This window comes from Homalodisca vitripennis, chromosome 2 (assembly GCF_021130785.1).
Source record: "Homalodisca vitripennis isolate AUS2020 chromosome 2, UT_GWSS_2.1, whole genome shotgun sequence".
In the NCBI taxonomy this organism is placed as follows: domain Eukaryota; kingdom Metazoa; phylum Arthropoda; class Insecta; order Hemiptera; family Cicadellidae; genus Homalodisca; species Homalodisca vitripennis.
The window spans coordinates 126870301-126896899 of NC_060208.1; the positions used below are offsets into that span (position 1 = coordinate 126870301).

At 35.3% G+C, this 26599-nt stretch overlaps 2 protein-coding genes across 6 annotated transcripts in view; one reads left to right on the forward strand and one right to left on the reverse strand.

The window, feature by feature from the left end:
* Positions 1-2135, reverse strand: part of LOC124354691 (A disintegrin and metalloproteinase with thrombospondin motifs adt-1-like) — a 58604-nt gene extending 56469 nt beyond the window's left edge. The window contains exon 1 of the mRNA XM_046805331.1: positions 2031-2135. Within this exon, the coding sequence (XP_046661287.1) occupies positions 2031-2090 (60 nt within the window). The 5' untranslated portion in view covers positions 2091-2135. The remainder of the gene's footprint in view (positions 1-2030) is intronic.
* An 8048-nt stretch (positions 2136-10183) lies between these two features.
* Positions 10184-26403, forward strand: LOC124354692 (cytochrome c oxidase assembly factor 1 homolog). Of its 5 annotated transcripts, none has more exons than XM_046805335.1 (3): positions 10184-10300; positions 13185-13324; positions 25854-26403. In XM_046805335.1, the coding sequence occupies exon 3, from the start codon at positions 25856-25858 to the stop codon at positions 26279-26281; it is 426 nt and encodes a 141-aa protein (XP_046661291.1). In that variant the 5' UTR covers positions 10184-10300; positions 13185-13324; positions 25854-25855; the 3' UTR covers positions 26282-26403. The 5 variants fall into 5 exon arrangements, with proteins under 5 accessions (XP_046661291.1, XP_046661289.1, XP_046661290.1 ...); XM_046805334.1 differs by lacking the exon at positions 10184-10300 and adding an exon at positions 10307-10511; XM_046805333.1 differs by lacking the exon at positions 13185-13324 and having other exon boundaries at positions 10198-10300.
* Positions 26404-26599: the final 196 nt, after the last annotated feature.

Below are 26599 nucleotides of genomic sequence, written 5' to 3' on the forward strand. Positions count from 1 at the left end.
TTTTTTTGACAGAAGAATGGTTCTCAAAACTCCGAGTGTACATATTCCTCTCATCGAGACAACAAAGCAAGCTCAATCATGGCATCGGAGATGTAACCAATTTTTGATCCAGAATGATACACGCGCAACCCTAAAATAAAAAGGCGCCTACAATTATTGCATTGTATGGGCGCTCAAGGTTACGCCCGACTTATTAATTTCCGACTTTTTGAACATCCTGTCCACGATGGTCTAATAAGTTCAATTGTAATACAAAAAACAGGAAATATTGGAGAAAAAATTCCAGTTATTTCACAGGTGCAATTGAGACTGTTTTAAATTAAATCTAAACTGAACATGATCTAGGAGAATCTAATAATTATCATATTATAATCAGTGACTATAAATTTATCTCAGAAGTAATACCGACATCAAAAGAATATGCCCCTATGTCCCAATTGTTCTGTAAGGAAATCGTGCGAAGCCGCGGGTTATTTGGTTGTAATTGTATTTTATTGAAATGAAGATTTTTTCGTTATACAATACTACGAATTTATTGACGAACTATAGCTGTTCATAACCCGCAGCACCATTGCGCATAATTGGCTTTCACTGAATAATATAAGACTTCGTGGTTCTAAGATTTGCGTGCGAAGCCGTGGGTAACAGCTAGTGCTTACTAAAGAAAGGTTTAGCTCCCCGATTTCTTGAGATTCTCACACATACTAACACTCAAATTTAAAGGTATGGGAGTTTTTAAAAAGCGCAATACCGTTATGTATTTAGGATGCCGTTATTAAGGTATTGTTTACAACGCTCATGATGTGGGATAGGGCTTGGAAAAAGGTTTTATTTTATTTTTAATAGAAATGTTTCATTGTTAATTGGGTTAGTATGGAAACTCTATCTAAATGATTAGCGTAAAAACATTATGTTGAATACTTGAGAAGCTCTATAAAAATCCACCTGCCAACTGTCTTCTTTTAACGTTGAAGTCAATATTAAGTGTTCGATGGTATGTAATAATCGGTGCAAGTATTCGTATTTTTGTTTTGAATTACAAACATACGTTCGTGTATTTTTTAGTGACACAATGGAGACTAATATTGCTACGAATGTTAACATTTTAAATGAAGTGTTTGCCCATGCTGTTATACACGAAGAAGTTAAAGGACAATAAGATAAATAATACAGCGACTTATTAGTTTTTAACATTACAGTCTTATTTTCAAATTACTTTAATGGCTAAACTTATACTATTACCCTCTAGGGCCTGTTATCACCTCCTACATAGTTTTTAACAGGCATTTTAAACCACAAAGTAAAATTTTAAATAATATATTTCGCTTTAGAATTAGTACAATAGTTTTTTTCTCAATGAAAGATGCCTAAGTCAGTCGTCAGTTTTATACATTAGAGAAAAAGTGTTAAGAACTTCGTTGCTTTAAAACTATCTGTGGTATATATAGCTTTAACTTCCGCGTCCGCCCTACAACTAGTATAAAGCTGACGTTTGTTTTGAATACATAATACGTTAATGACATCACACACGTGCTGTTATCACGAAACAGCTTACAAACTTGTTGTCTCTATCATTGTGCAATACTAATTTAGATAACAATCACAATTTAATAAATGTATCATAGGAGTTCTTCAAGAACTTCGTGTGACTTTTCCGTTACAGAATTAAAAATAATTATTATGTACCACTTCTAAATAATTCATATATCGTGCTTTTTACGTTGACTTGACGATGTAAAAAGCAAGTACGCGAACGTTTATATACAGTCTGGTTATATATTAACTAACCTTACTAGCTTAGTTTAAATATAACTTTCACAACAATTTCACACATTTTTCTGAAATATAATCCAGAGAAGTAATTCCTTGCAAAATTAAACTGTGCTGTGTAGAGATATATATATATATATATATATATATATATATATATATATATATATGACTCAAAGAAACTAACTCCATGAACATTGAAACAGAATTTAATGAATTGATAGAAAATGTAAATGGAAGATATAAGTGAGAGGACTTACGCCAAAATTGGCGAGGGCGCCGACTATGAAGGTGCCCAAAAGAGCGAGGAGTATGGCCATGGCAGTCCTGGAGTCATGCCCGCGCCGCGCTATACCGCTTGTCGGACCGGGGTCGGGGAGTCACTGGCGGCGCTCAGTGCTGCAGACCCGAGCCCGCGGCCCCACCAGGTGCTCAGCTGACCATCATCAGTGGAGCCGTGCGTCCAGACCATAAACCCATCATTTATAACACACCAACAGGCAGAAACAATCAAACACGGATTATTGTCTTCCTTTGTTTTTGGAAATCGGAGCTATAATCAGAATAAAAGTAATGAACATACCGTAAATATATAGCCCACAGACAAAACCAATTCCACCCCATGTGTGTTGTGAGTCTGTTCACCAAATAGTCAGCTTAGAATAGATTTTTTCCGGACATTTGCCATCGTTCAGTGATACAAGAAATCAGTAAAACAAAATCATGTAATAAAAATTCTGCTTCCTTCATAATCCTTCCATCGTCAAAAACAAACTTCAACTAAAAAAAGAATAGAATAGAATCTTTATGAAAACACGTTTTTGTGAGTTTTCAGTGTGTGTCATATTATGAAAAGACAGTAACATTCCAAACTCTTTGTTTGGTGTTACCAGCAGTGAATTAAGAATGCGCATGAGAAAAAGAACATTAAAAATCACTTTAAAATTTATATAAACCAGGTTAAAACACACACACGCCGGACTTTGGGTTATCGTTGGAGATTTCGCTTTTGCTCCACACCAGAAAACATCCTCACCGGAAAACAACTTCCAACGGACCCATATTTATTATTTTCAATTTAGGTATAGGGGTAGTAGAGGAAGAGTGTCGAACCAAATTTCAATAATCTAAGTTAGTAACACATTTGAAAGATATCGCTCAAAATATACAAAATACCCCATAATGTAATGATTTTAGTTAAGTTATTTAAGTATTTCTTGTATTTATCTACTATTTGCTCTATATTTTAGTTACATTTCGATTTATTCTCAAATAGTACACTTAAAATCCTGTGATTACCATTGACTGGCAATATGTAATATTACAACTGAACAATTTAAAATCATAGTGTTCCATTCCATTGTCTTTTTCTTGTAAATATCAGCGCTTTACACTTTTCGAATTAAATGTTAAACCTAGCTTCTCTGAGCAATTTCTGAAACTGTCTTGTAGCAATTCACACGCACAACTTGCAACGACATTTTCATTAATAAGTAAACGATTAAGTGTTTTACTGTCTAATGTACGGTAATTAAAAGTATCTATTAATCCACTTTATTGCTGTAGGCTATGTTAAGTAACTTTGAGAAGGCCAAGAGTCTGAAATTTGTAACATAACTCAGAACTGAATAGCAATGGGATACTGTCCATTTTGCTGATTTGTATAGTAAACTTACGTATATGCTTATACAACTGTTTGCATATTCCCCTACGATAGTGTCCTTGAAACAGAGGGAAACTTCTTCCACGTGAAAATTAATGCAGTGATGAAGGTTTCCCTCACATTTTGTTCTGCTTGTCTGAAGCTTTAAATGACCCCCATGTAATGTAAAAGAACTCAAGAGACGTAGTTTTAAAAATAGAGTAGTCAAGTATTGTTGTCCCAAATTTAGCAAGTATATAGTGTATGTAAAGACAACGTTCTGAACAGTTGTAATTGTGGTAAGTCTTTCCACATACTCATAAGTTAGCATAATAGTCCGGTCAATTTAGCCCAAAAATAGGGGTAACCTTGCATTAATTCCCAGAAATCTGAAAATTTGCATAGATGTTAGGGACACCATTGTTATGAAATTGTGAAATGTCCCCATCGATCCCATGTCTGCAAAACTTTTTATTCAAGGTCAAATTTCGTAAAAATGGGTTTTTTTGGATTTTAGTGTAATTTTTTTCATAAAACTAACCATTTCGCTGAAAAATTAAAAACCCCATTTTTACGAAATTTGACCTCGAATAAAAATTTTTGCAGACATGGGATCGATGGAAACTTTTCACAATTTCATAAAAATGGTTTCCCTAACATCTATGCAAATTTTAAGCTTTCTAGGAATTTTTGTAAGGGTGAATGTCTAATTTGAGCGGACTATAAGTCTTTTTAGTATGTTTTCGCCATGGAAAATAACGACAGCTTTAACTGTGAAAAACAATGTAGGCTACATATTGACAATCACTCGCAGTAAAAGGCATTTCATTGTTATTGTTACTACGCGGACAAATCGGAAGACGTAACTGCCGCTCGAACAATATTCTCTGATTCTCAAGTAATGCTGCAGAAAATATGTGCAACTTGAAAAGCAATAAACAAATAATAGGTTCCCGTTTCGATAGTTTATACATTAATTTCTAGTAAAAGAGCCCACAACATTATAGTGGATTCCCGGATCCAAGGTATCTAAGGAAATATAGTTGATAAAAACTTTAAACAAGCTTGATTTCGTCAATGTTCAGACAGACTATAAATAAACAAAGATTTCAAAACCTCTAATACAATGGTACAAACAAGTGCAATCGTATCCTAGATGACGTTGATAGGAATAAGTCACTTAAGCAGAAAGATGCATAAGAATATTGAATTATTTGTTACACTACAGCGTCAGACAGGAGCGTACTGACAGGGGGACAAACGGGACCTGCCCCCCCCCCCCCCCAAGAACATTTATTTCAAAATAATCGAGTCTACTTGTGATTGAAAATAACATTTATGTTGAAACTTTGAAGTAGACTAGACTAAACCCTTTATAATTATTTTAATTTAGTAAATACACGGCACTGCACATAATATAATAGTTTAACTAAAAATATTATTCATGTTTCAACTTTCAAATAAATCTCAATCAAATGTATACATTCAAACCCTAAATATATTTCAATTTACGAAATATACGGGACTGCACATATAGCCTAATAATTCAATCTCTTCAAACCCTAAATATAGCGATTCTACCGTCACGCAGCAACCAAGAAAGTGAGGTTAGCTCTTACTATTTCTACTGGCTTCTACCTGCACCCGGTACTTCAGTAACCGAGTATAAAAGGTACTGTTCTGATTTAGACTCATACGTTACAGAGTGCTCCTAAAATTGTACAGATACAAGTTTCAGTTACTGTTGCTGCTAAACTAGTCCAAATGTTTTGTACCAGAAACTGTGGTAAGCGTGTAAAGTGTCTCAAGAAAGTATCTGTAACAGTTACCTATACCGGGTACTTTAGATATCTTGTACTCTCTGTAAATAAGATTAACCTGTACAAAAGGTTTTCTCTTGCAGCAGTCCCGACGTGATCAGTTGTCACAGTAGTGAGTAAGTAGCCAAGCCTAAGTTGTCACAACGAGGCAACACCGCTCTGGGAAGTCTGGGGATTGTGTGTTTAAACGAATTGTACCAAATACGGTAAATTAACAAAACTTGGTCAATTTAGTATTTGTTAACAATTAAACGTTTTAATAAGTGATTTACAAAATTACACGCTCAAGATAATGACTAAGCTCCATAATGTGAACAATGCCGAATTTTGTGGACCATACGGCCAAGAATAAAAATTAAGATGGTAATTTAACACGTTAGCTGCCGGCGGCATATTTACAAATTTTTCGGCGTAATGCCCAAATTTAACCGTTAGTTATTTTTAGATATTTTTTTACTTTAGTTGTGTTTATTATACACTATGACAATAATATATACTTTAAAACTTTAAAATAAATCGTTTAAAATTCTGGACCGATCGGGTCGGCATCAATATTTTTTTAACAAATATTGATTGAAAAACAAACTTGCCGACCCGATCGGTCGCCCGTATATACTGGCGTAATATTTTCGTTTGAGAGGTTGGTAGCGCGTCAGCTGTTCTTACGCAACGACTCTCGAGTATCCCGCCACCTGTTTCGCGCCTTTTAGCCAAACGTGAGTTTGTTTTCTTGTTTCTATTGTCAGTTTGGCACTTTTTGTCAGTCTACTTCGAGCTGTTGTTCTTTCTGCTGAAGTTTGATTAGTTAATCATGAGTGACGATCTAGACAGTGATGACATATTAAGAGCAATCGAAGCCCCTTCTAGTGAATTTGACCCAAATATGGATGGTGTAAGTGATGATGGTTGGGGCAGTAATGTAAATAGTGAGATGGGCGATACGGACGAAGACTCCGACTTCCCTCCCTAGTGATGACTCAGTGCCAGGCAGTGAATCCGATGACAATGAAGTTGGTATTATAGAGAGTATGGATTGTTCGGATGAAATGATTGATTTTGTTTATTGAAGATGTGATTGTATCGAGTGAAAGTGAAAATGGTAAATATTGAAAATGTCGAAAGAGAAGCTGTAAATATTGAAGGTATAGATAGAGAAGATTTCACTGTTACATTTAGGAGAAACATTTACAAGTTTGAAAACAAAGAAGGAAAGGTTGCAAATGAAAAAAGATGAACTTGAAAAATTGCAGCTGTTTTGAAGGTAAACAGAAACACATTGTTTTTGACGAAACATCAAACTTTGCTTTTGGCCTGCCCCAAAATGCGAAACCAGAGGAAGAATATTTTTATGAATACTTATCTGATGATCTGATACAAATGATGGTAGACGAAACTAATCTGAATGCTGCTCAGGTGTTAAGTACACTGAGATTGAATCGTAGTAGCAGACATCCGCAAGTGGCGGCCTACTAATCCAAATGAAATGAAAAAAATTCTCGGCCTTTTATTATGGATGGGGCTAGTGCCAATGCCACGGCTGACTGACTACTGGTCGAAAAACTTGCTGTATAATAATTTCTGTTTGCTGGTAAAGTAATGAGCAGAAAACCGCTTTCAATTGCTTTTAAGATTCTGGCATTTTAATGATAACTTGAACATAAGACAAGATGACCGTCCTAGTAAAAATTATCTCCACTTATCGATCGTCTAAACGACTCTTTCAAGATGAAGAAAACTCCCGGTGAAGATGTAGTGATTGACGAAAGCATGATCCCGTTCAGGGGAAGACTTCTTTTTCGCCAGTACCTACCCAATAAAAACCCACAAGTACGGGATTAAGGGTATTCAAAATATGTGACACTACTGGCTACACATACAAGATGAAAGTTTACATGGGCGCCGGGACAGGAACTGAAGATAACCTGACATTAGCGGCATCAGTGGTCATGGATCTCATGAGAGATTATCTAAGATAAAGGGCATACCCTGTATGTCGATAATTTTTACAACCTCTGTCGATCTTGCCCACATGCTTTTAGCAAGGAACACTCACCTCGTCGGAAGTGTAATCAGCAACAGGTCCTGGTTCCCTCACAAAAAAAAAACCATTCCTGGTAATTCCGATGACCAGTTGAATCTGAAGAAGGGTCAAATGAGCTGTCTTGAACACCCAAGTGTATTGTTTACACCATATGGTTTGATTAAAAGAGAAGTGAAAATGATGTCGACCAAACATCCTGCTGATTATGTTGACACTGGGGAAAAAACCAGAGAGGGCGAACCCATTCCTCAAACCTCTTGTGGTCGTCGAATACAACAAGGCGAAGATGGGAATTGATGTTTCTGACCAGATGTCATCGTATAGCAACAGCCATCAGAAAATCTATGCGATGGTATCATAAAGTCGCAGAAGAGTTCCTGCTGGGTACAGCGGTCGTCAATGCCTGGCTCGCCTACAAGGATGCTGCGGTGGTCAACTCTCAAAGTTAAAAACAAACATCTCTACTCCATTACGACTCTTCAGGAGAAAATTGTGTATGCACTTCTAGGGTTGCAAAATGGACAACTCGAGCCAGTCAAACAAGTTGGACATCACCACTTTATCCGAAACGGCAATATTTGTAGGCGAGGGGAAGAACAAGAGGAGAGCCCGGAAAAACTGCAAAGTTTTGTTATGCCAGAGATTCACGAACTGGAGACCGAAAAGCAACCAAGAATCTCAAGAAGATTACTACATTTTGTGGAAAAATGTCCTGCAATAAAACCATTTTCTTTGTAAAGAGTGTTTTAAGAACTTACATAAATAGGAAGGATCTTTGTGAAAGTAGTTTTTAACGTATAACCATGTAACATTAAAAAAAAATATTCTGACACATATATAGTTTTATATTTATTATGTTCCGCAAAAAATATTACAATTGGGTTCAAATTTTATTCATATTTCAGCAAAATAACAGTGTACAAACTAAAAAATTAAATGTGCCGACCCGATCGGTCGGCAAAATATCGTCTATTATCCGACAGTATTTATGTAAAATACAAATTTTTATTTACAAAACTAATATTCTATAACATTTATACTATTGTTTTCTTATATTATGACTCTTAAAATAGTCGCTAACGACCACTGATAAACGTCACAGATCGATTTACTGAAGTCCTGTAAAATCCCGCCGCCGACCCAATCGGGTCGGCCAATGTTTCTGCCGCGACAAACTGTGCCGACCCGATCGGGTCGGCGTGGCAGCTAACGTGTTAATGACACATTTATTCATGCTATTCTTAACTGTACATATCACAATTACAATTACTATTACAGTAGCTTGTATACAAATTTGTCTGAATCGGAGTACAAGTTTCCGAGTTATGAATTTTCCTAAAGTTGGAGTTTGGTTGAAAGTCGCAAATAAACCGGCATTTTTCGTTGTTAACGATGCAAAAACTGAAAGATTTAGCAAGCCGTTTGACTTTTACAAACGCAGAAATAAGCAAGCTAAACTTTTATATAATTCCCGTTATTGTAACTCTATTAGTTAGTTTGTGGTCAACTTTCAAACTAGGATATATGTATTGTGATTTGAGAGTAGACATTATAATTTAGCTTTGTCCTTAATTTGGTTAAAAATTAACTATTTTGTCAATGGTATAATATAATTTTGTTTAATTAAATACACTCCATGGAAGCTGTATTTGTTACAGAAGATTTGAATATTATCCCTGAATAAACATCCTCTTGTAATTGGTAATAGAGTGGTTTTACTGTAAACTTTACACACTCTGATCTGATCGTTGCCCTCCTTTTGTTAGTTCAGATGTACTATATATATTTAACGTATAATTATTATATGTATATTTAACGAACTTAGGACCTAGGATTTAAAAAATTTGGAAATCTTAAGACCCTACTGCTATTATGGGGAGTTTTCCATGTTCTCTACTTCCCGGTGTTTCAAATAGTTTCCATAGCAGATTTCTGGGATATCTATAAGATACGTAATTGACTGGCGAGAGATGTAATCGGTTCGAACCAGAAATGCACTGAAATAATAAGTAACATATATATATGCCTACTTCTGTTTGAAAACTGGCATATGGGTCCATCAAATTACAGGCTACGTTATGGTAATAAATTGATCCTTTACATATGTTATCTTCGGTTTAATTGACAACTATGTAAGTAGCTATAAGATATTCTGGAGAAGAGATTTTCTGGTTAGTTTGATACAAATTTATTAAAAGTATAATACAAGTTAGGTCACGCCGCAGGGCAGCTCAATTGCACAGTTGATACAAATATATGAAGAGTAAAATTATTTTATTTAGCTTTCTTTTTTTTTGTTTAACATTGTTTTTGTTGTTAAATTTGTTTAACAACTTTCTCGCTTGCAAAAGTCACCTAAAAATTAACTAAAACGTGTTCACAATGACAGAATGACTTTTTGTTTTGTAGTTAATTAAGCAAAGATTTTTTACCATAAATTTCTATGAGTTATTCAAATAAAAATTAAAAACAAACTTTCTAAAATGCTCATTACTATGTCTATTGAGCATTTTATATAAACAGTATTAATTAAACACGGCGAATTAAAGCAGAGTCCCTGTTTTGAATATTGATTCAATTATATCATCATTAGATGAGCGTAGTTGTTTCAATTTTTGTAATTATAGTCATATGATAATGTTCAGTATATTTATTTCTAATGTAGGTGTAGTGAGAATATCTCTATTTTTGGTGTAGCCTAATGGACCTCTGGCATGAATATTTCTCCAACCCATATACACAAAGTACTTTTAAATCTTTCAATAGTGTATCCATACTAACTAACTTAAATATATCGGTACATGATTATACGTAATTGACATAATATGTAATTGTGTAATACATTTTATTGCTGTTATTATATTATAACAAATTACATCCTGACTGAATGATGCGTTATAAAGTAACGATTAATTAGAGAGTAACATGCTGCATGGTTTAAAAATTTGGCCTGCCACCAAAATAGCATATCAGAAAAGTAAAATTAACTAGTCTCAAGAGGGTAGAAATATTAAAGTAACAAAACAGGTACGCCTAGGACCAACCTAATTTGCCTAACCACAATATAAGAAAAATATTAAAATTGTATTTTTATTTTTAATATTGATATCTATGTATGGGTGTGATCATCATAACGAAAGTAAAGCTCGTAAGCTTGTTTTCGTCTAACAATTAAACCGATACATAGGCTATAGAATTATGGTAAACTCTGTCTGTAATACAGATATCACCTAATAAGGTAATACAGTTTCTTAAGAAAGTGTATACTAGTCTAGTTTAAATGAAAAACAAGAAACTGTGAGCAAATTATTTGAATTAATGACAGTTGCAAAATAATTGTATAGAAAACAAAGAATTTAAAAATGACATGTAAGGTCGATCTTGGCTGCATAATATAATAAGCGAACACCACCACAATCGAATTTTTGATATTCATAAGTATTTAAACTACATAAATCAAAATGTCGAACCGTATTACGTTATAGGTATTTCATTGGGTAGGGTATGATAAGCGGACCCGGTTTTTTTTACCGAAGAATGTAATCATCGATACCTAATATTGACATCTGAAATCCTAGACTATCAATCGATATAAAAGTATCTAAAGTCCGCAATAAGAAACATATGTTTTAAATTAAAATGTGAATTTAATATTAACGGTCATCAAACAAATTATTATAACTGAAATGAGGAAAACTGAAGACGACCATATTTGCCCTTCTCACAGTTAGATTTGTTTCTTTCCCACAAATTTCACATATTGGATTTTTCGGTACGAGTCCTACATGTTGTAGCCACGAAAAACATTTCTTATCGTCTTTCAAAGCAATGTTGTGTAGTTTACTAAAATTGACTGGCATTTTTAATAATCAAAATATATGTTACTTATGTAAAATTGAAATATTACCCTACGTGTATTATTTGAAAGTGTTTGCAGCTGTTGATATAGATTATTTAAGTTAATTGTTCAAAATAATTAATAAGTATCGATTGATTTTATCAATGGTTATGTAGTTTGTAATAGTAATATTGTTTGCCAGTTTCAATATAAAAAACCGGGTCAGCTTATCGTACCCTACCCATTTCATTAAAAAAATTATGGTTGCCTGTAAAGTCGATTTTACGGGCGATGATTTTACGTGACGTCTTTTTCTCGGTAGAATATTTATTGATATGAATATTATTAAATTGCACAATAGGAACAAGGAATTGAATGAAAATAAGAATTGCACAAATTTTAACTATAGAAATATATTTTGTTTACTAAAACATTGTACATAATTTGAAATTAATTAAAATTTGTTATTGTAAATGGTAAAGTTGAATAAAACATTTACTAAAATTGGAATTTGAAATTCTTGCTAAACACAGTTAAATTCTAAACTCCGCGCGTGGTGATTGGTCGGTTTAGTTCGTTTGTTTGGTCGCACTGTTATGACAGGTTAGAGGTTATAATTTGTTATTTTAAATGTTTGACTAGCAATACGCGCTGTTTCTTCTCAATCGACTGAATTACGATTGATTGCAGAGTGATTTAAACTAATAATTTACTAAACACTATCAACATTTGTCAATAGTATGACATAACCTATAAACTCAGTTTCTCAACTTTTGTGTCAATCTAACAATTAATCAATCAATCATAGTTTACGATAATGAAATATCAGTGTACAATTATTTACCTTTATTGTTGTAAATGACGAATCTAAGCACTCCACATTTTCACGAATAAACATAGTTATCTGCTTTATCCCGTGCGGCGGACCCACAGTTATCTGCTTTATCCCGTGCGGCGGACCCACTGGACGGGCATCGTAACGTTACCGGGCGTTACACTTTTTCATGAGTGACTCCGAGCCGCAACCTAATTTAAGACGTTGTCACGTCAAAATTACAGTATAGTTAAGCTGTTTTTAAACGCAAAAAAGTATAATTTAATGATAATAACTACCTAGGCTGTGTGTATTTATGAAATGTAACAAACAGCACAGTGTAACATCTAGTGACTTTTTAATATTTTGAAGGATAAACATTTCGACATAAGCAACGCATGTAACACAAAATAACACTATGCCGATCGAATCAGCAAACCAAATTATCGATTAGAAATATTTATAAAGAGTTTGTTTGATAGGAAAACAAAAACATCCCATTTATAGTTATTTACAATTAATTATTAAAAGCTGTTTTTAATGTATTATTTTTTGTTATCAACTCAAAGTAAAATCATTTGCATGGTATTTGAGTAATGATCACAACTACAATGATTTTGAACTTACTTTATTTTAATTGGCAATTATTCGATTGTTGTGGTGGCCACTTATTATATTACAGCCAGGTACTACTTTACAAATTCCACTTCACATTATTTTGTTGATTTTTCAATTGGACAGTTCTTAATAAAGTGGCTAGAATAGTAATATTAGGAAAAAGTCATTAATAAATAGTAGGAAAAGAATTGCCAATTCACACAACACCTCACTATTTTTTATTACTGATACATATGACTATTTGGATCAGAGTTTACTACCAAATAACGTTATTAACTTGGATTTGGAACATGTTTTTGGTTGTTTGGATGTGAATAAGTGGTTATTTGGAGAGTATAAGAAAAAAAGTAGAAGTTTCAGCCAAATCTGAAATGGTCAAGTTGAAAACTATTTTTTATTGGTTGATTTGACATGGAATTACCCTTTCATTAAATGATTGAAAAGTGCTAAGAGAGATTATTAAAGGGACAAACTAGCTGAATCAAATAATCTTAAATTGTTCTGGGGATTGATAAATGAACTGGCAAGTAAGGTTGGCAAAAAAGATGATTTCCCGATTGATAAATGTTTATCTAGCAGTACAGTTATCAACTAAGATTTCTGTAAAACTATAGATGATTATTTTAACATATTTTTTGCAGGAGTGGGGCAAAGTTTAGCTGGTAAGATAACACAGCTGGGAACCTGCTTGTGAATGACTGTGGTTACAGACTTCAGACTAATTTTACTTTACGGACTATCTCTGAAGAAGACATTATTCGACACGTTTCTGAGTTGCATGGTGGGTCTGCTCTGGGTTATAACGGTGTTTCGCCCACATTTCTAGAGAATACCATTAAGTATCTTTGTAAACCACATTTACATGTGATAAACTTGAGTATTAAAGAAGTAATTTTCCCTGATGCGCTAAGGTGTTTCTGATGCACATAATGTAGATAGCTATAATGGGAAGGGTTGGTTCAATATGAATGTTGAGTTTAGCTCCAGTTCACTTTCCTCTTAGTGCACTGGCTGTTCAATCTCTGTTTCTCTGTTCAAACCATTCGTACAAAAGACAAAAATAGCTTCTGCCTGGTTTCTTTATAATTCACTCCATCGTGTATACTCAACTGTTGGCTTGATACTATAGGAGCCCTGTTTTGCTATGTTGGCTTAAGTAATCACCCTTTTGAAGTAATGCGTAAAGCAGTCCTGAATGATAGCTGTACTGGTGGGACTTTTTGTGGGAGCAAGTCCTTCTCACCAATGAAATTTGCTGACGGTACATTAGCAATTTCTCTATTGTGACAAAAAGAGAAAAATATCCTTATCGTCTAAAATTTCACTAACTTACTATACGCTTATATGTATTTTCTAATTTTAACACTCAAAAAACAACTTCTGCCTGTTTTCTTTGTTAAGTATTTTTTCCAAAATGATAGAAAAGGTTGTAAAAGAAAAGCCAGTAAAGAAAACACATATTCAAGAAAACAATATTTTATCCAAGTGTCAATATGGATGTAGGCCGGATAAAACCATCTCTGATAACTTAATAAAGCAATTAACAACACCATTTCTGAGGATAAGCTTGATCTGCTTGTGTTTTTTGGCCTAAAAAAGGCATTTGATTACATAGATAGGAGCATTCTTTTGAATTAATTAAATGTGATTGAATTTCGTGGAACCTCATTGTCTTGATTTAAAACTTCTCCAATAGGCTCCGAATAGAAATGGTAAACAGGATGACTATTTAGCCAAATCCAAGGCAGTGTCCATGGACCTATAATATTTCTCATATGTATAACATTAGTAGACTAAATTTAAACAGATAATTGTTTCTTTTCACGGATGAAATATTGATTTTTCTAAGAGAGAGGACATGGAATAGACAATAGACAATCTTTCTTTATTTACACAATCATAGAGATCGGTATTGGCGTCAAAACAATGTTACATTAAAATGAAGTTCTATCTTGCGAGTGTTATCTTTAAGTCTTCCACTCCATGAATTCCTTTTCGCTATAGAAGGGATGATCTTCAAGCCATCGAGGGAGTTTTCCCTTGAAGGTCTTTCCCGTGTCTTGTTTGATGTGGTCTGGCAGGTTGTTTGTGAAATACCGTGCTCCCTGAAGGTTGGCTTCCTTTCAGAAAAGCTCAGGTGATGTGCTGGAAGTGAGAAATCTGAGGCATTTTCTGGTGTTATATTGGTGATAATCTCCAAGTTTTGGCTTGTTTGATGAGATTACTAGTAGAATTTACCTCGTTTATGTAAAGTGCAGGTACTGTAAGTATTTTGTGCTCGTGGAATGCTCTTCGACAGCGCTGCTTTGAAATCCAAGGCCTGTTAAGCATCTTATTGTTTTCTTCTGCTGCAAGAAAACTCTTTCCCTGTTGGAGCTAGTAGTTCCACCCCATGCTGCTATGCCATATTAACATGTGCCTCAAAAAGAGCAAAGTAGGCAATTCTTGCTGCAGATGTTTCCGCATATTTCTTTTATCCTTCTTTGACATAGGTGCCCGATGCAAGTCTCTTGCACAGCACATCAACATGAGCCTTCCAATTGAGGTTCATGTCAAGATTAATACCTAAATAATTTTAAATTATCTTGTACTTTTAAGTCAGGTATCCCATTCTGTGTGTTTCCTCTTGCGCTATACGTCATCTGTACAGTTTTACTCTCATTCAAAGCTAGGTCGTTTGTCCTACAGTACTGTTTTGCTGAGTTGAGGATGGTTTCGTGTATCTATTTCAAGTTGATTTTTATTTTTGTTAGCTAATGTTAGAACAGTATCATCTGCATACATTATTGTTTGGCAGAGGTTGGTCAGGTACTGAGGTAGGTCGTTTGTAAGCAAGAGGAAAAGGACAGGTCTAAGCACTGTCCCTTGTGGTACTCCTCTATTCACCTTGAAGTGGGGTTGAGTGAACCTTGGTAGTTGTTCCGTTCAGGTTGTGTTTTAGTTCCACTAACTGCTGTCTTCCACTGAGGAAGGTCCTGAACCAGTTAGCTGATGTTCCTTTGATTCCCAGTTGGTGTAGTTTTTCTAGGAGCAATGAGTGGTCTATGCAGTCGAATGCTTTAACTAAAATCTAGGAACAAGCTGGTAACAGTTTTTTCACTTTCAATTTGGTCAATGATATACTCAACTAACTGTACGATGGCTGTTGTGGTAGATCGGCCCTTCAGGAATCCATGTTGGTTTTCAGTCAACAGATTGTTATTGCTTAAGTAATTAAGAAGTCTTGTTAGGATAACCTTTTCAATTATTTTAGAAAATGTTGGAATAAGTGATATGGGACGATAGCTGGTTGTTTCTGTGGTTGGGCCATTTTTATACTTGTATTTTTGACTTATTAATGATGATGATGTGTGAAGGGGACAATGATTTCCTCTTTACAGCTTTTTATGAGTTTTGAGGATATATCATCCAGACCTGCTGATGTTTTTTGCTTCATACTATCTATAATGGCAAGTTACTTCTTTCTGTGTTGATGGTGTGAAAAGGAGCTGGGTTTTTGTTGAGAAGTTGTGCTGTGATTGTTTTGCAAGTTTTGAGGTGTTCTGTTTAAGTGTTTCATCAGCAATATTGGCAAAGAAGTAATTGAGATGGTTGGCAACTTTACTGGGATTTTCTGTGAATTTCCCATCTATATTGAGAGCAAGTTTGTTGCCTAGATATTGTTTTTAGCTGCTTCTTTCATATCATATACTTTCTTTCTCTCAGCAGTTTCCTTCTTGTCATTTTCCAATCCTGTGCACAATTCCCTTTCAAGTGCTTTGATGTAATTTTGTCTTAGATGTTCTGTTTCTTGGTCCCATAGAAAATGGTTCTGTTTTCTTTTAGCTCTTTTAAGCACAAGAGGACAGGCGGAATTTAAATTTGTTTGCATAATTTCATTGAAGGTGTTGTAAGCCTCATTAGTATTTTGCATTCTTAGGACTGTTACTCCAATTTTGCTGTTTCAAGAATGATTTTAAGTTTCCAATGTTGCGGTTACTAAAGATTCGGGTTTTTTCTTTTGGAGTTTTAATAGAGGGTCTAGAAAGGTACACAGTAGCTGTTTGTGCCTTATGGTCTGATAGGCCGGTTTGTATCACCTGTGTTTCAAGGTGTTCTCCTCAAAATTAGCGCAGACCCAGTCTATGGAGGTTGCAGATGTTGGTGTGATTCTTGTTGGGGGAAGGTAAAGTCGCTTAATATTGTAGCATGCTAGGAGGTCATTAAGCTTGGATTTTTCGTTACTTTTCTGTAATGTTGTTGACATTAATGTCTCCCATGATTAGCAACCTTCTTTTCTTTCTCTAATGCTTTATCCAGAATGTTACCAAGAATGTCAGTTGCTTCATTTATATTTGAGCCTGGTGGTCTGTAGACACCTAAAACGAGTAAATCTTTTTTTACATTTTTTATCTGGAAAAGCGCTGCTTCACATATTAGTTCTGAATCATCGCCACTGGTGTCCATGAGTTTGACTTGGTCAGCTAGTTCTTTTTTCACATAAGCAGCTACTCCACCTTTAAGATGAATTTTCCTGGCAAAACCTCCCACCAGTGAGTAGTCAGCCAATCTGGTATTTTTCAGATTTGCTTGTGTGAGTCCGTGTTCTGTTAAGATGACAAGATCTGGTTTATTTTCATGCAAGAAATGGCATATTTGTTCAATTTTATTCCGATATTCTATCTATGTTTTGGTCAACTATTTTTATATGTTTTGTATTTTTATTTTTGTGCCTGACTTGAAATAGATCTTTAGTCTGTCGGTCTTTTTTCTGCGGCTCTTCCTCCATTGAGATGGCTCTAAAAACTTATTGTTTTGGATGTTTGTGTGGTTTTGTATTTCTTGATGTCCCTTATTCCTTTGATCTATTGGATATATCCTGTGATTGCATTATAGGATTCAGTTTTTTGTTGAAGGGAGTTTGTCTGGCTCTCCCTATGTCTTGTTCAGGTGTTTGTCCATCCCCAGGTAAGATGTTGCGATTCAGTTTTTTGTTTGAGGGAGTTTGGCTAGCTCTCCCTGTGTCTTGATCAGGCATTTGTCCATCTTGGGGTAAGATGTTGCAGTTCAGTTTTTTTGTTTCAAGGGAGTTTGGACTGGCTCTCCCTATGTCATTTTCATGATGAAAGGGTGGAGAAGAAGCCTTACCTAAATTTTTTTAGGTGTTTTTGCATTTTGGGTCAAAAATACTCACTGAAAGTTTCATCTTTGGTCAGTTTATAGGCGGTGCAAGGAGGTTGGGGTTGCGGTTTTCTCCTGGAGTCTTTGGACAATGATTTATTAGCATTTTCATCTGCTGGGGGTGTGCAAGGCTGTATATGGTCCGACCCAGTGGTGTTTGTTTGTTTCGTGTGTTGTATGCAGTTGATGAAGGTTCTTGATTTCTGCAGTTTTAGTCATGTCTTTGTCGCTTGGGGATTTTTTCAACATCAACGGTTTGTGTATGGTGAGTTTTTACTTCTGAGGATTTGATTACTTCTTCAGTTTGGATTTCTGCAATTTTCAAATCCAGAAATATCCGTTCTGTTTGATGAATTTAGGTTTATCCCCTGAGAAGTTCTGTTTTCTCTTTTTGAGCACTGGGTAGGATCCATCAGAGTACTGTGTATTATGGGTTTGACCACAATAATCTCAGAGTGTGTGCAAGTCAATGAGGTCGACTCATTGTTAGATTGGGCATTAGATAGCAACGAGCTGAGTGGCTGACCGTGTTTGATTTCAGGGACATATTTTGTAGTGGCTTCCTTTGCTACAGGGGTCTGAGAGCTGTTTGGTTCATCAATCTCATTGAGTGTTACACTGATGAGTTCTGAATTAGCCGTTGATTGTGTGGATAGGGTTTTAGTTTGGTTATCTGATATTTGTGGGATTTGGTTAAGTTTCTCCCCACTTTCTTTTTCTGTAAGTTCTTCGTTTAGAAATGAAACTTCTTCTGTCAGAGAGCCGAAGGAATTTAGGTGGATGGAAAGTTCTTCAGAAAGATTTTCATCACCTTTACCTTTATTTAAGTGTGGCTCAGAGTTAAGAGCCAAGGTGAGCTCTAAAAATTCAATCCTTTCCATCAGTTCAATATTGCACCTTTCCAGATTTTCTTTTTCTAACTGCAGTTTTTTAACATTAGTATCTTCTTCTTCTCTGTACTACAGATTTATTGTTTCCCTCAAGGATTTAATTTCTCTCTTTAGTTTTTCTATGGTAACTGTCTGCATTTTTGACATTTTGTCATTGATTTCTGATGCCTGTTGGTATTCCTCTTTGGTGGTTTTAAGGGAGGAGCAGGCAAGGTTCAAGTGTTCTTCATAGTATAGCTTATTCTTGTTAGCGACATCTTCTAAGCTTTTTATCTTACTTTCATACGCACTTTGATCCTTTTTCTGTTTGTTCCTCAAAATCTTCTAGCATTTGTTCTTTGTCTTTAATTTTTTTGAGAAGATGGGATTTTTCTATGCTGAAATCCTTTTTTCAGGTTATTAAGTAGTTGGTTGAAGTTTTCTATTTTGCTCCTCTGAGGCTTTTAGTTTATCTTCATCTTCTAATTCTGATTGAAGAATGAAATATTTCTCGTTAAGGTCAGAAATCTGTTGTTTTAAGCTATTATTCTCGCCAAGTTGCAAAGTTCCTGCTTCTGCAGCAAGAGTTAGGGAGGTTTCCAAGTCCTGGTTTTCGTTTATAGTTAGGTTTAAAAATTTTTTTCCTTTAACTCTTGTTCACTGCATTCAAAATTTGCTTTTGAATCATGGGAGTGTAACTCCAATTTTGTATCTGTCAATAGTGATTTTTTTGCTTCATCTAGTGCCTTTTGGAAGTCAGGCTTTAAGCTTTGGATTTTTGGAATTTCATTTTCAAGAAAGTTATAAAAAGGGAAAATTTTCTTTCTCACTACAAATAGCTATTTGGTGAGTACCATAGAAAACTATGTGAAATCTTATTCGAGTTTTTCTATTTTATCTATAATGGCAGGCCAGGCTGAGTGACCTCTTAGTTTTGACAAACACTGTTTCTTTTAATGCATACATAGTTTCCTATTAGGAATACTAGGAATCAAAAGATTACAAAGCACGGGGAGAATTGTCACAATTTATTTTAAATGTATGTAGTATTGCCTTCAAAATTTTGTCACTGTTAAGTACATGCACAGCAGCATCAATATTGCATGTGCAAAAATACAGTAATTACATGATCAATAATTTAAAATTCAATAATTAAATAAATAATTTAAAACTGTATAATAAATAATTTAAAACTGTATAAAAACAATATATTAAAATCAGTGATCATTAAAATGATGTTAAAATCGGTTATCAGTAGCCGGTTTATCACAGACCAAAGGTGAGCGCTTGTTTATTGAAGGTTTGATTGACAGCTGGTTAGACTATCACTAACCATTTGATTATAAGACAGCTGTTTCTGCTCTTAAGTTGGTTGGCTCGCTGGTGGAATGATGTGATTGGTTTATAACATGCTACTTGAGTCAAACTTCAACTATCTGTTTTCCTGTCTTAAATATTTTGCTGTTTTATTATAAAATTATTTTTGTTTATAAAAATATTTAGTAAAAATTGTCATTAAGAAATATTGAGTGAAGAAACACTAAATATTTGTGGTTGTGTGATTGCTTTACAGTCTAAAACTTCATACAGTGTATATTATAGACATGTGGGTTTTGCCATTATGATGTAAGTAATATTTGAAACTAAATTTGTTCACTTTTGTAACTGACAAAAAAGCCAAACCTTTTATTTGAATACTTTTAGAATACTTAGCCTATCTGACCAATTTCTAACACACTTGTACTTCAGAATAGCACTAGAAATGTCAATTAGATCAATAAATTGTAGAGATAAAATTTTGCAGACAACACACACCACAGACTATATACAAACTTCTAATGATTAAAGGAATGAATTAAAGCTCAAGAAAATCTTTTAAAACTTTAAGAAATGGTTTGATCTTTCCCTTTATCTAAAGCAAAATGTATCTACACGTTTCAAGATATCCATAGTTGTGTTGTAATTGTGAATACATAGAGAAAGTAAATAATTATTACAGTTATAGAGGTGTATTTTTTATTACGCTGGTCAGATCGTATTTGTTTTTTTAATGTTAATTAGAAAATACATATAAACATATAGTAACTTTGTAAAACTTTAGATGATAAGGATATTTTTTTTTTTTTGTCACAATGGGAAAAAGTGGCTAATTTCATTGGTGAGTGGGACTCGCCCCACTAATAGTCCCATCGGCCCCGCCATCATTCAGGGCTGCTTTCTGCATTACTTACAAAAGGTGCTTACTTAAGCCAACAGGGCTCCTATAGTATCAAGCCATCAGTTGGGCAACACCAATGGAGTGGGTTATTTTTCTCTTAGTTTCTTGGTTTTTAACACCCCTTTTGAGCAGAGACAGTATTCCAAGTCTGTCGGATACCATTATCCAAACAATGGTGTCCGGTGAGACTTGGCCTATGGCAATCTCGAGTCCCTTTCTTTCATTTTCCACTGTCTGCAGAAGAACGTGTAGTTGGCATCATTGTGTTCCTCATCCCCATAGTGACACTTTGAACTTTCCTGATGGCCAGTGAAGAACTGGGTCAGGTAGAAATTTACCTCCCTGTGTTGTGACCCCCCTCACCATTCTCTCAGGTTTCTAATTTTTCCCGGCCGTCCAACGTCCTCTGCTCTCTAGCAGCCATTGTTCCTGTCAGTCTTTCATGGTTTGTAACCCACAAGGAAGCTCCCTTCATTCATTTCCATTCAGAGGATCCCGTAGTAGGCGATGTTCCAGGATCGAGTCCTGCGCAGCTCCTGCCATGATATCTTTTTAGCGTGGCCCATATAGGTCAATTGCCTATCCCTGAGATAGGTGTTCAGCATTCTCAGAAGATAGGCAGGAACATGGAAATGAGACAATAGTATATTACATTGGCTTATATCGCATACATGCTCTATTCTTTCTTTTGGAATTATTACGTGGGGTGGTACATATAAGTCCATCCTTCATCCATTTTCATCACACATACAAATTTTGTGGGCTTCAGAAAATTACAACACTAGATCTTCTAAAAATGTAGGAATTGCCTTTCTTCAACTAACTAAATCATTGTGAAAAACTAATGTATTTTATATCTCTTAAACTCTCTACACTAGCCTCTGTTTTCTTTCTTTTAATTCTCTATAGATTTTAATATTAAGACGGATCACTGATTGGCTGCTCTATACTGATATTGACCATGAGACTTTTTTGCCTGGCTGGGGCGGACCTGAATAGTGCCCTTCACCACCTGCCAGTGTCGGTTTCTAAGTATATTATTGTGTTATCCTTTATTTGCTGTATACAGGGTGACCATTAAGTCTTAGGACGACTTTATAACTTTTAAACGACAAGAGATATCGCAACCAAATTTGGTATACTGTTACTGGAAATTGTAAGCTACTTTTCTGTGTACATGGTGGTCAGATTTCACCTTTGGGGGACGGCCCGTCGGGGGTTATAACAAAATCTTTAATGATAGCCTATGTTGAGTTGTACATCATTTTAAATGTCTACTTGAACTGAAAACAATGCCGCAAACCGGACTTCAAAAGGTTGATCCAGTCGGAAGAAATCGCTGTTCAAAGATTAAAAAATGTTTAACACCATTATTACATAAGAAATAACTAATACTGTAGCTGTTAGAAGTTAAGGGGAATACTTACAGAGTCTTTCAAAGTAGGTGTTCAAAATGTTCACCATCGGTCGTCTGGCAATGTGCTAACCGGTTATAAAAGCCGGCTACTGCATTTTGTATGTATTCTCGTGGAATAGCGTGAGCTTCATGTGATATCCTATGTCTCAGTTCGTTCAGATCTGTAGGCTGAGTTCGATACACTTTGTCCTTGATGTAGCCCCATAGGAAGTAGTCAAGCGGAGTTAGGTCAGGGGAATGAGCCGGCCACTCAATCGCACCACGTCTTCCAATCCACTGGTGTGGGAATACTGCATCTAAGTATTGCCTTACCTGAACACCATAGTGTGGCGGTGCTCCGTCTTGTTGGAAAAAACATGTTTGGAAGTCAGCGCCCAGAGTAGCTTGTAAAGCAGGAACAATCTCATTTTGGAGCGTATCATGATACTTGTTGGCATTTAAATTTCCATCGATGAAAAATGGTCCTATAATTGAATTATGTACGATACCTGCCCATACGTTTAATTTTTGGGGATGTTGTGTGCGACACTCATTCATCCAGTGTGGGTTAACATTATCCCAATACCGGCCATTCAATATAAAAGTCGACTCATCTGAGAATACAATACCGTCTAAAAGTATTTCGTTTTGGTCAATTTTATTCATCATAATTTCACTGAATTCCATCCGGCGATCAAAATCATCTTCGCTTAGTTCCTGCAACAGGGTAACACAGTATGCTTTGAAACCAGACTTCTCTAATAATTTGCGAACTGATTCGCGACCTATTCCATGAGATTGTGCTGCTGATCTAACTGATTCGTTTGGATTTTCAATGAAAGACTGAAGAATGTCTAATGAGCCATCTTCGTCTGTCACAGTACTTGGTCGTCCAGATCTGGCTTGATCCTTAACACTAACAGTATCTAAAAAGCGAGCAACTGTGTACTGTGCTGTGGATTTAGAAATAGGAGCTCTATCAGGAAAAGTAGCATTGAATAAATGTGTTACTTCTGCAAACGGTCTTACATTATCACCCCAGCATCATTAAGAGTGTAATTCTTTCATGCTCACTAAGCGACATCTCTTAAAACTTATAACTTACAGTAACAGGATATGGCTGCAAAAAGTACTGTAGCTAGAGTGGAACTGATAAGTGAACTGATAAGACAGATAACAGCCATTATGGGGAAGTCCAGTGGATGGGAAACCCTGACCTACAGGCACTGCTTTCACTTTTCATTGTACTTCTTAATGCAGCAGGTTTTTCTGATTACACGTAGCACATTGTCAGACGGCCGAAAGGAAACTTTTGAACATCTACTTTTAAATGAGTTCACTAAGTATTCCCCTTAACTTCTAACAGCTACAGTATGAGTTATTTCTTATGTAATAATGGTGTTTAACATTTTTTAAACTTTGAACAGCGATTTCTTCCGACTGGATCAACCTTTTGAAATCCGGTTTGCGGCATTGTTTTCAGTTCAAGTAGACATTTAAAATGATGTACAACTCAACATAGGCTGTCATTAAAGATTTTGTTATAACCCCCGACGGGCAGTCCCCCAAAGGTGAAATCTGACCACCATGTACACAGAAAAGTATCTTACAATTTCCAGTAACGGTATACCAAATTTGGTTATGATATCTCTTGTCGTTTAAAAGTTATAAAGTCGTTTTAAGACTTAATGGTCACCCTGTATACTGTAGAATTAATCATATCCACATTATAATCATATTTTGGCTCGTTAACCATTTGTATATTCGTACAAGGAAAACATTTGATTTGATTCCCTAAATTAAAATCATTTTTATAATGAATGATCTAAACAGATATAATTTGGTTAAACTCTTGTTATCTGATTAATGATAACAAAATAAAGCTATTCTGCATCTCATCAATATAACTATTATTCTCAATTGAATTATTCATCAATAAGTTTATATTTACGTCACCAAAAAGTGTTCAAGCCACTCTTGGAAACTGTTTAGCAAATTCATGTAATGTAATAAAAGTAAGTAAACTATCATTTATCTTAATATAAAAGATTATACAAACAGCAGAAGCATATCATTTATACATCTATAGCTTATATATTCTCAAGAATGAAAACCAAAACACCACCTTGTGCATAACTATTATTACATTTTTTTATTCTCTTAGGATAAGATTAGAAAATGCACCTTGTCCTATAAGGACTTCTGCACTGTTTCTGGAGTGACAGGATATTCTAGATGGGTAAAGTTGGGGATAGGAACTGCCTCCTGTCGGGATGCATGGGGAAAAATATAGGGTACTAATATCAAGTCATCTCCTCTTGGAAGATGGGAAAGCCAGCTCTAAACCAGCCTCTCTAGTCAGAGTAGGCAGGGGTGGCACACCCTTATTTCTAGGCTAGCAGGAACCTTTGACTCTTAGGGAACGAACCCCACCAAATCCAACAGTCATCTCATGCATTCCCCTTGCACCTTGCTCCTGGACATCATAAGGTTGCCCAGATTTAAGTGACACATCGCTTTTTGCTATGCCCAGTGGCTTCAACTGGAATATTTCGCATATGTACTTTTAAGGTCTGTCAATCAATGTTTCCCGAAATTCTGCATTTGCTTCATGAAGTTTTCCATTATTTTTCAATCTTAGTTAGTCTCTTCTATTATTTTATTTGCCTCATCTACTTTTGGTGAAAATCATGTTGAATGCTACTGTGAAGTGTACAGTTGCCTTACTGTTTGATTTTAGTTCCTTAGATGTCTGTTTAAGAAGCTTGCAGTGCTCTGACCAGGACTCGTTAGGATCCACAAAAGAAGTGGATTTTATTTGTTTTTCTTACACACCTCACTGGAACATAGGTAACCTTGCAGACTCCCTGAATTTCAGTTCATATTACTGCCATTACACATTAGGTAATTTGATTTTCATTGTCAGATTGTGTTTTCATTAATTCACTCGGTTTCAAATCTGCAGACAATGTGCGAGTGGGGCGGTCATGCTGAGTCACCAGGTGAATCTCTCTGAAGAATGGGGTAGTAAAAAGAAGTACCTGTAACACAGATTTTTGAAATCTATTAGATAAGTGAAACTATAGAACTCTCATTGCAGGTGTAATTTGAAAGTGTAGTCCATTTTTATTCTGTATACTTTTTAATTAAATTTTATATGGTATCCCACATGAAATGGCGATCTTTGCAGTAGCTCAGACCTAGAACATTCCCTATGTACATAGTTATGCTATTTTCATGTATGAAATATACCATCAATCAGATATTTCCCAGCATTATGTGTATGATTTCAATCTTTTCTGAAAATTTGTCATAACTCAACCATAGATGTTTATGGTGCAGCAATTTAATTTCTTAAGCAGATTTTTAAATCGGCAATGGTGTGAGGGATTAATAAAAATACTTAGCTTTTAAGGTGGCTCCACATTCAAAAATCACAAGCAGTTAGGTTGGGGATTGGCAGGCTACGTTACAGGACTTGTCTTTGTAAAAGAAATTATGCCTTGTGCAGTCACTCCATCTTGCTATTGCAATTGTGGAGTTGTAAAGTTTCATGTTTTGGTGGACCATCCATAGAAAGTCAATTTAAAAACTTTAGCTAATAGTTCCAATAAATGTAGGAAATAATATTTAAATAATTTTCCATTCTTCATTGCTTTTTTTCCAGGTATGATAAACCTTAGCTTGAAGACTCTGGTGGGCATTGCAGGAGTAGGAGGCATGGTTACTGCCCTGACAGGCTACACTCTCCATGGCATTTTACAGAACAGAGTGCGAGACTCTCCTGTCTATAAAGAGGCCATGAAGATAATAAACAACCACCCAGCTGCCAGTCAGCTCCTGGGCAAACCAGTCCGCAGCTCCAACATCGATGTGTCTGACAAAACAAATGTCCTTTCAGCTCTAATGTCAAGACTGCAGCTGCCCATTTATGGACCAAAATGCAAAGGGATCCTCTACATCTGGGCTGACAGGTTGTCTATAGAAGAACAGTGGAATATTTACAGATTAGAACTGGAACTTCTTGATGAGCTTGGCGGACGCCTCACTATTCTTAATACAGAGCCTGTAATGGAAGGACTAAATGTGAGTTAGTAATTCACCGTTTTTACTTTTCATCAATCTTGTTAATCTGCTACCTCATTTTCACAGGGTTGTTTACAAAGCAATGTACCATATATGATTGTGTAAATAAAATGTCTATTGGTGGTCTGTTAGATATGTCCATTTGCATTTTCCTCTAGAGGAAGAGTTTACAAAATATTGTTCTTACTATACAGTCCAGTTACAAAATACTATTAATAAACCTACATAAATAGTATGAAAGAAATATTGTTAATAAAAAAAATATTAATGTACCAAGTGATAAATAAATAAGCTTCTTCTAATTTTTGACCAACAAAAATAATAATT

Coding starts and splice junctions, on each gene's coding strand:
- LOC124354692 (XM_046805335.1), top strand. CDS start 25,856: ATGATAAACCTTAGCTTGAAGACTCTGGTGGGCATTGCAGGAGTAGGA.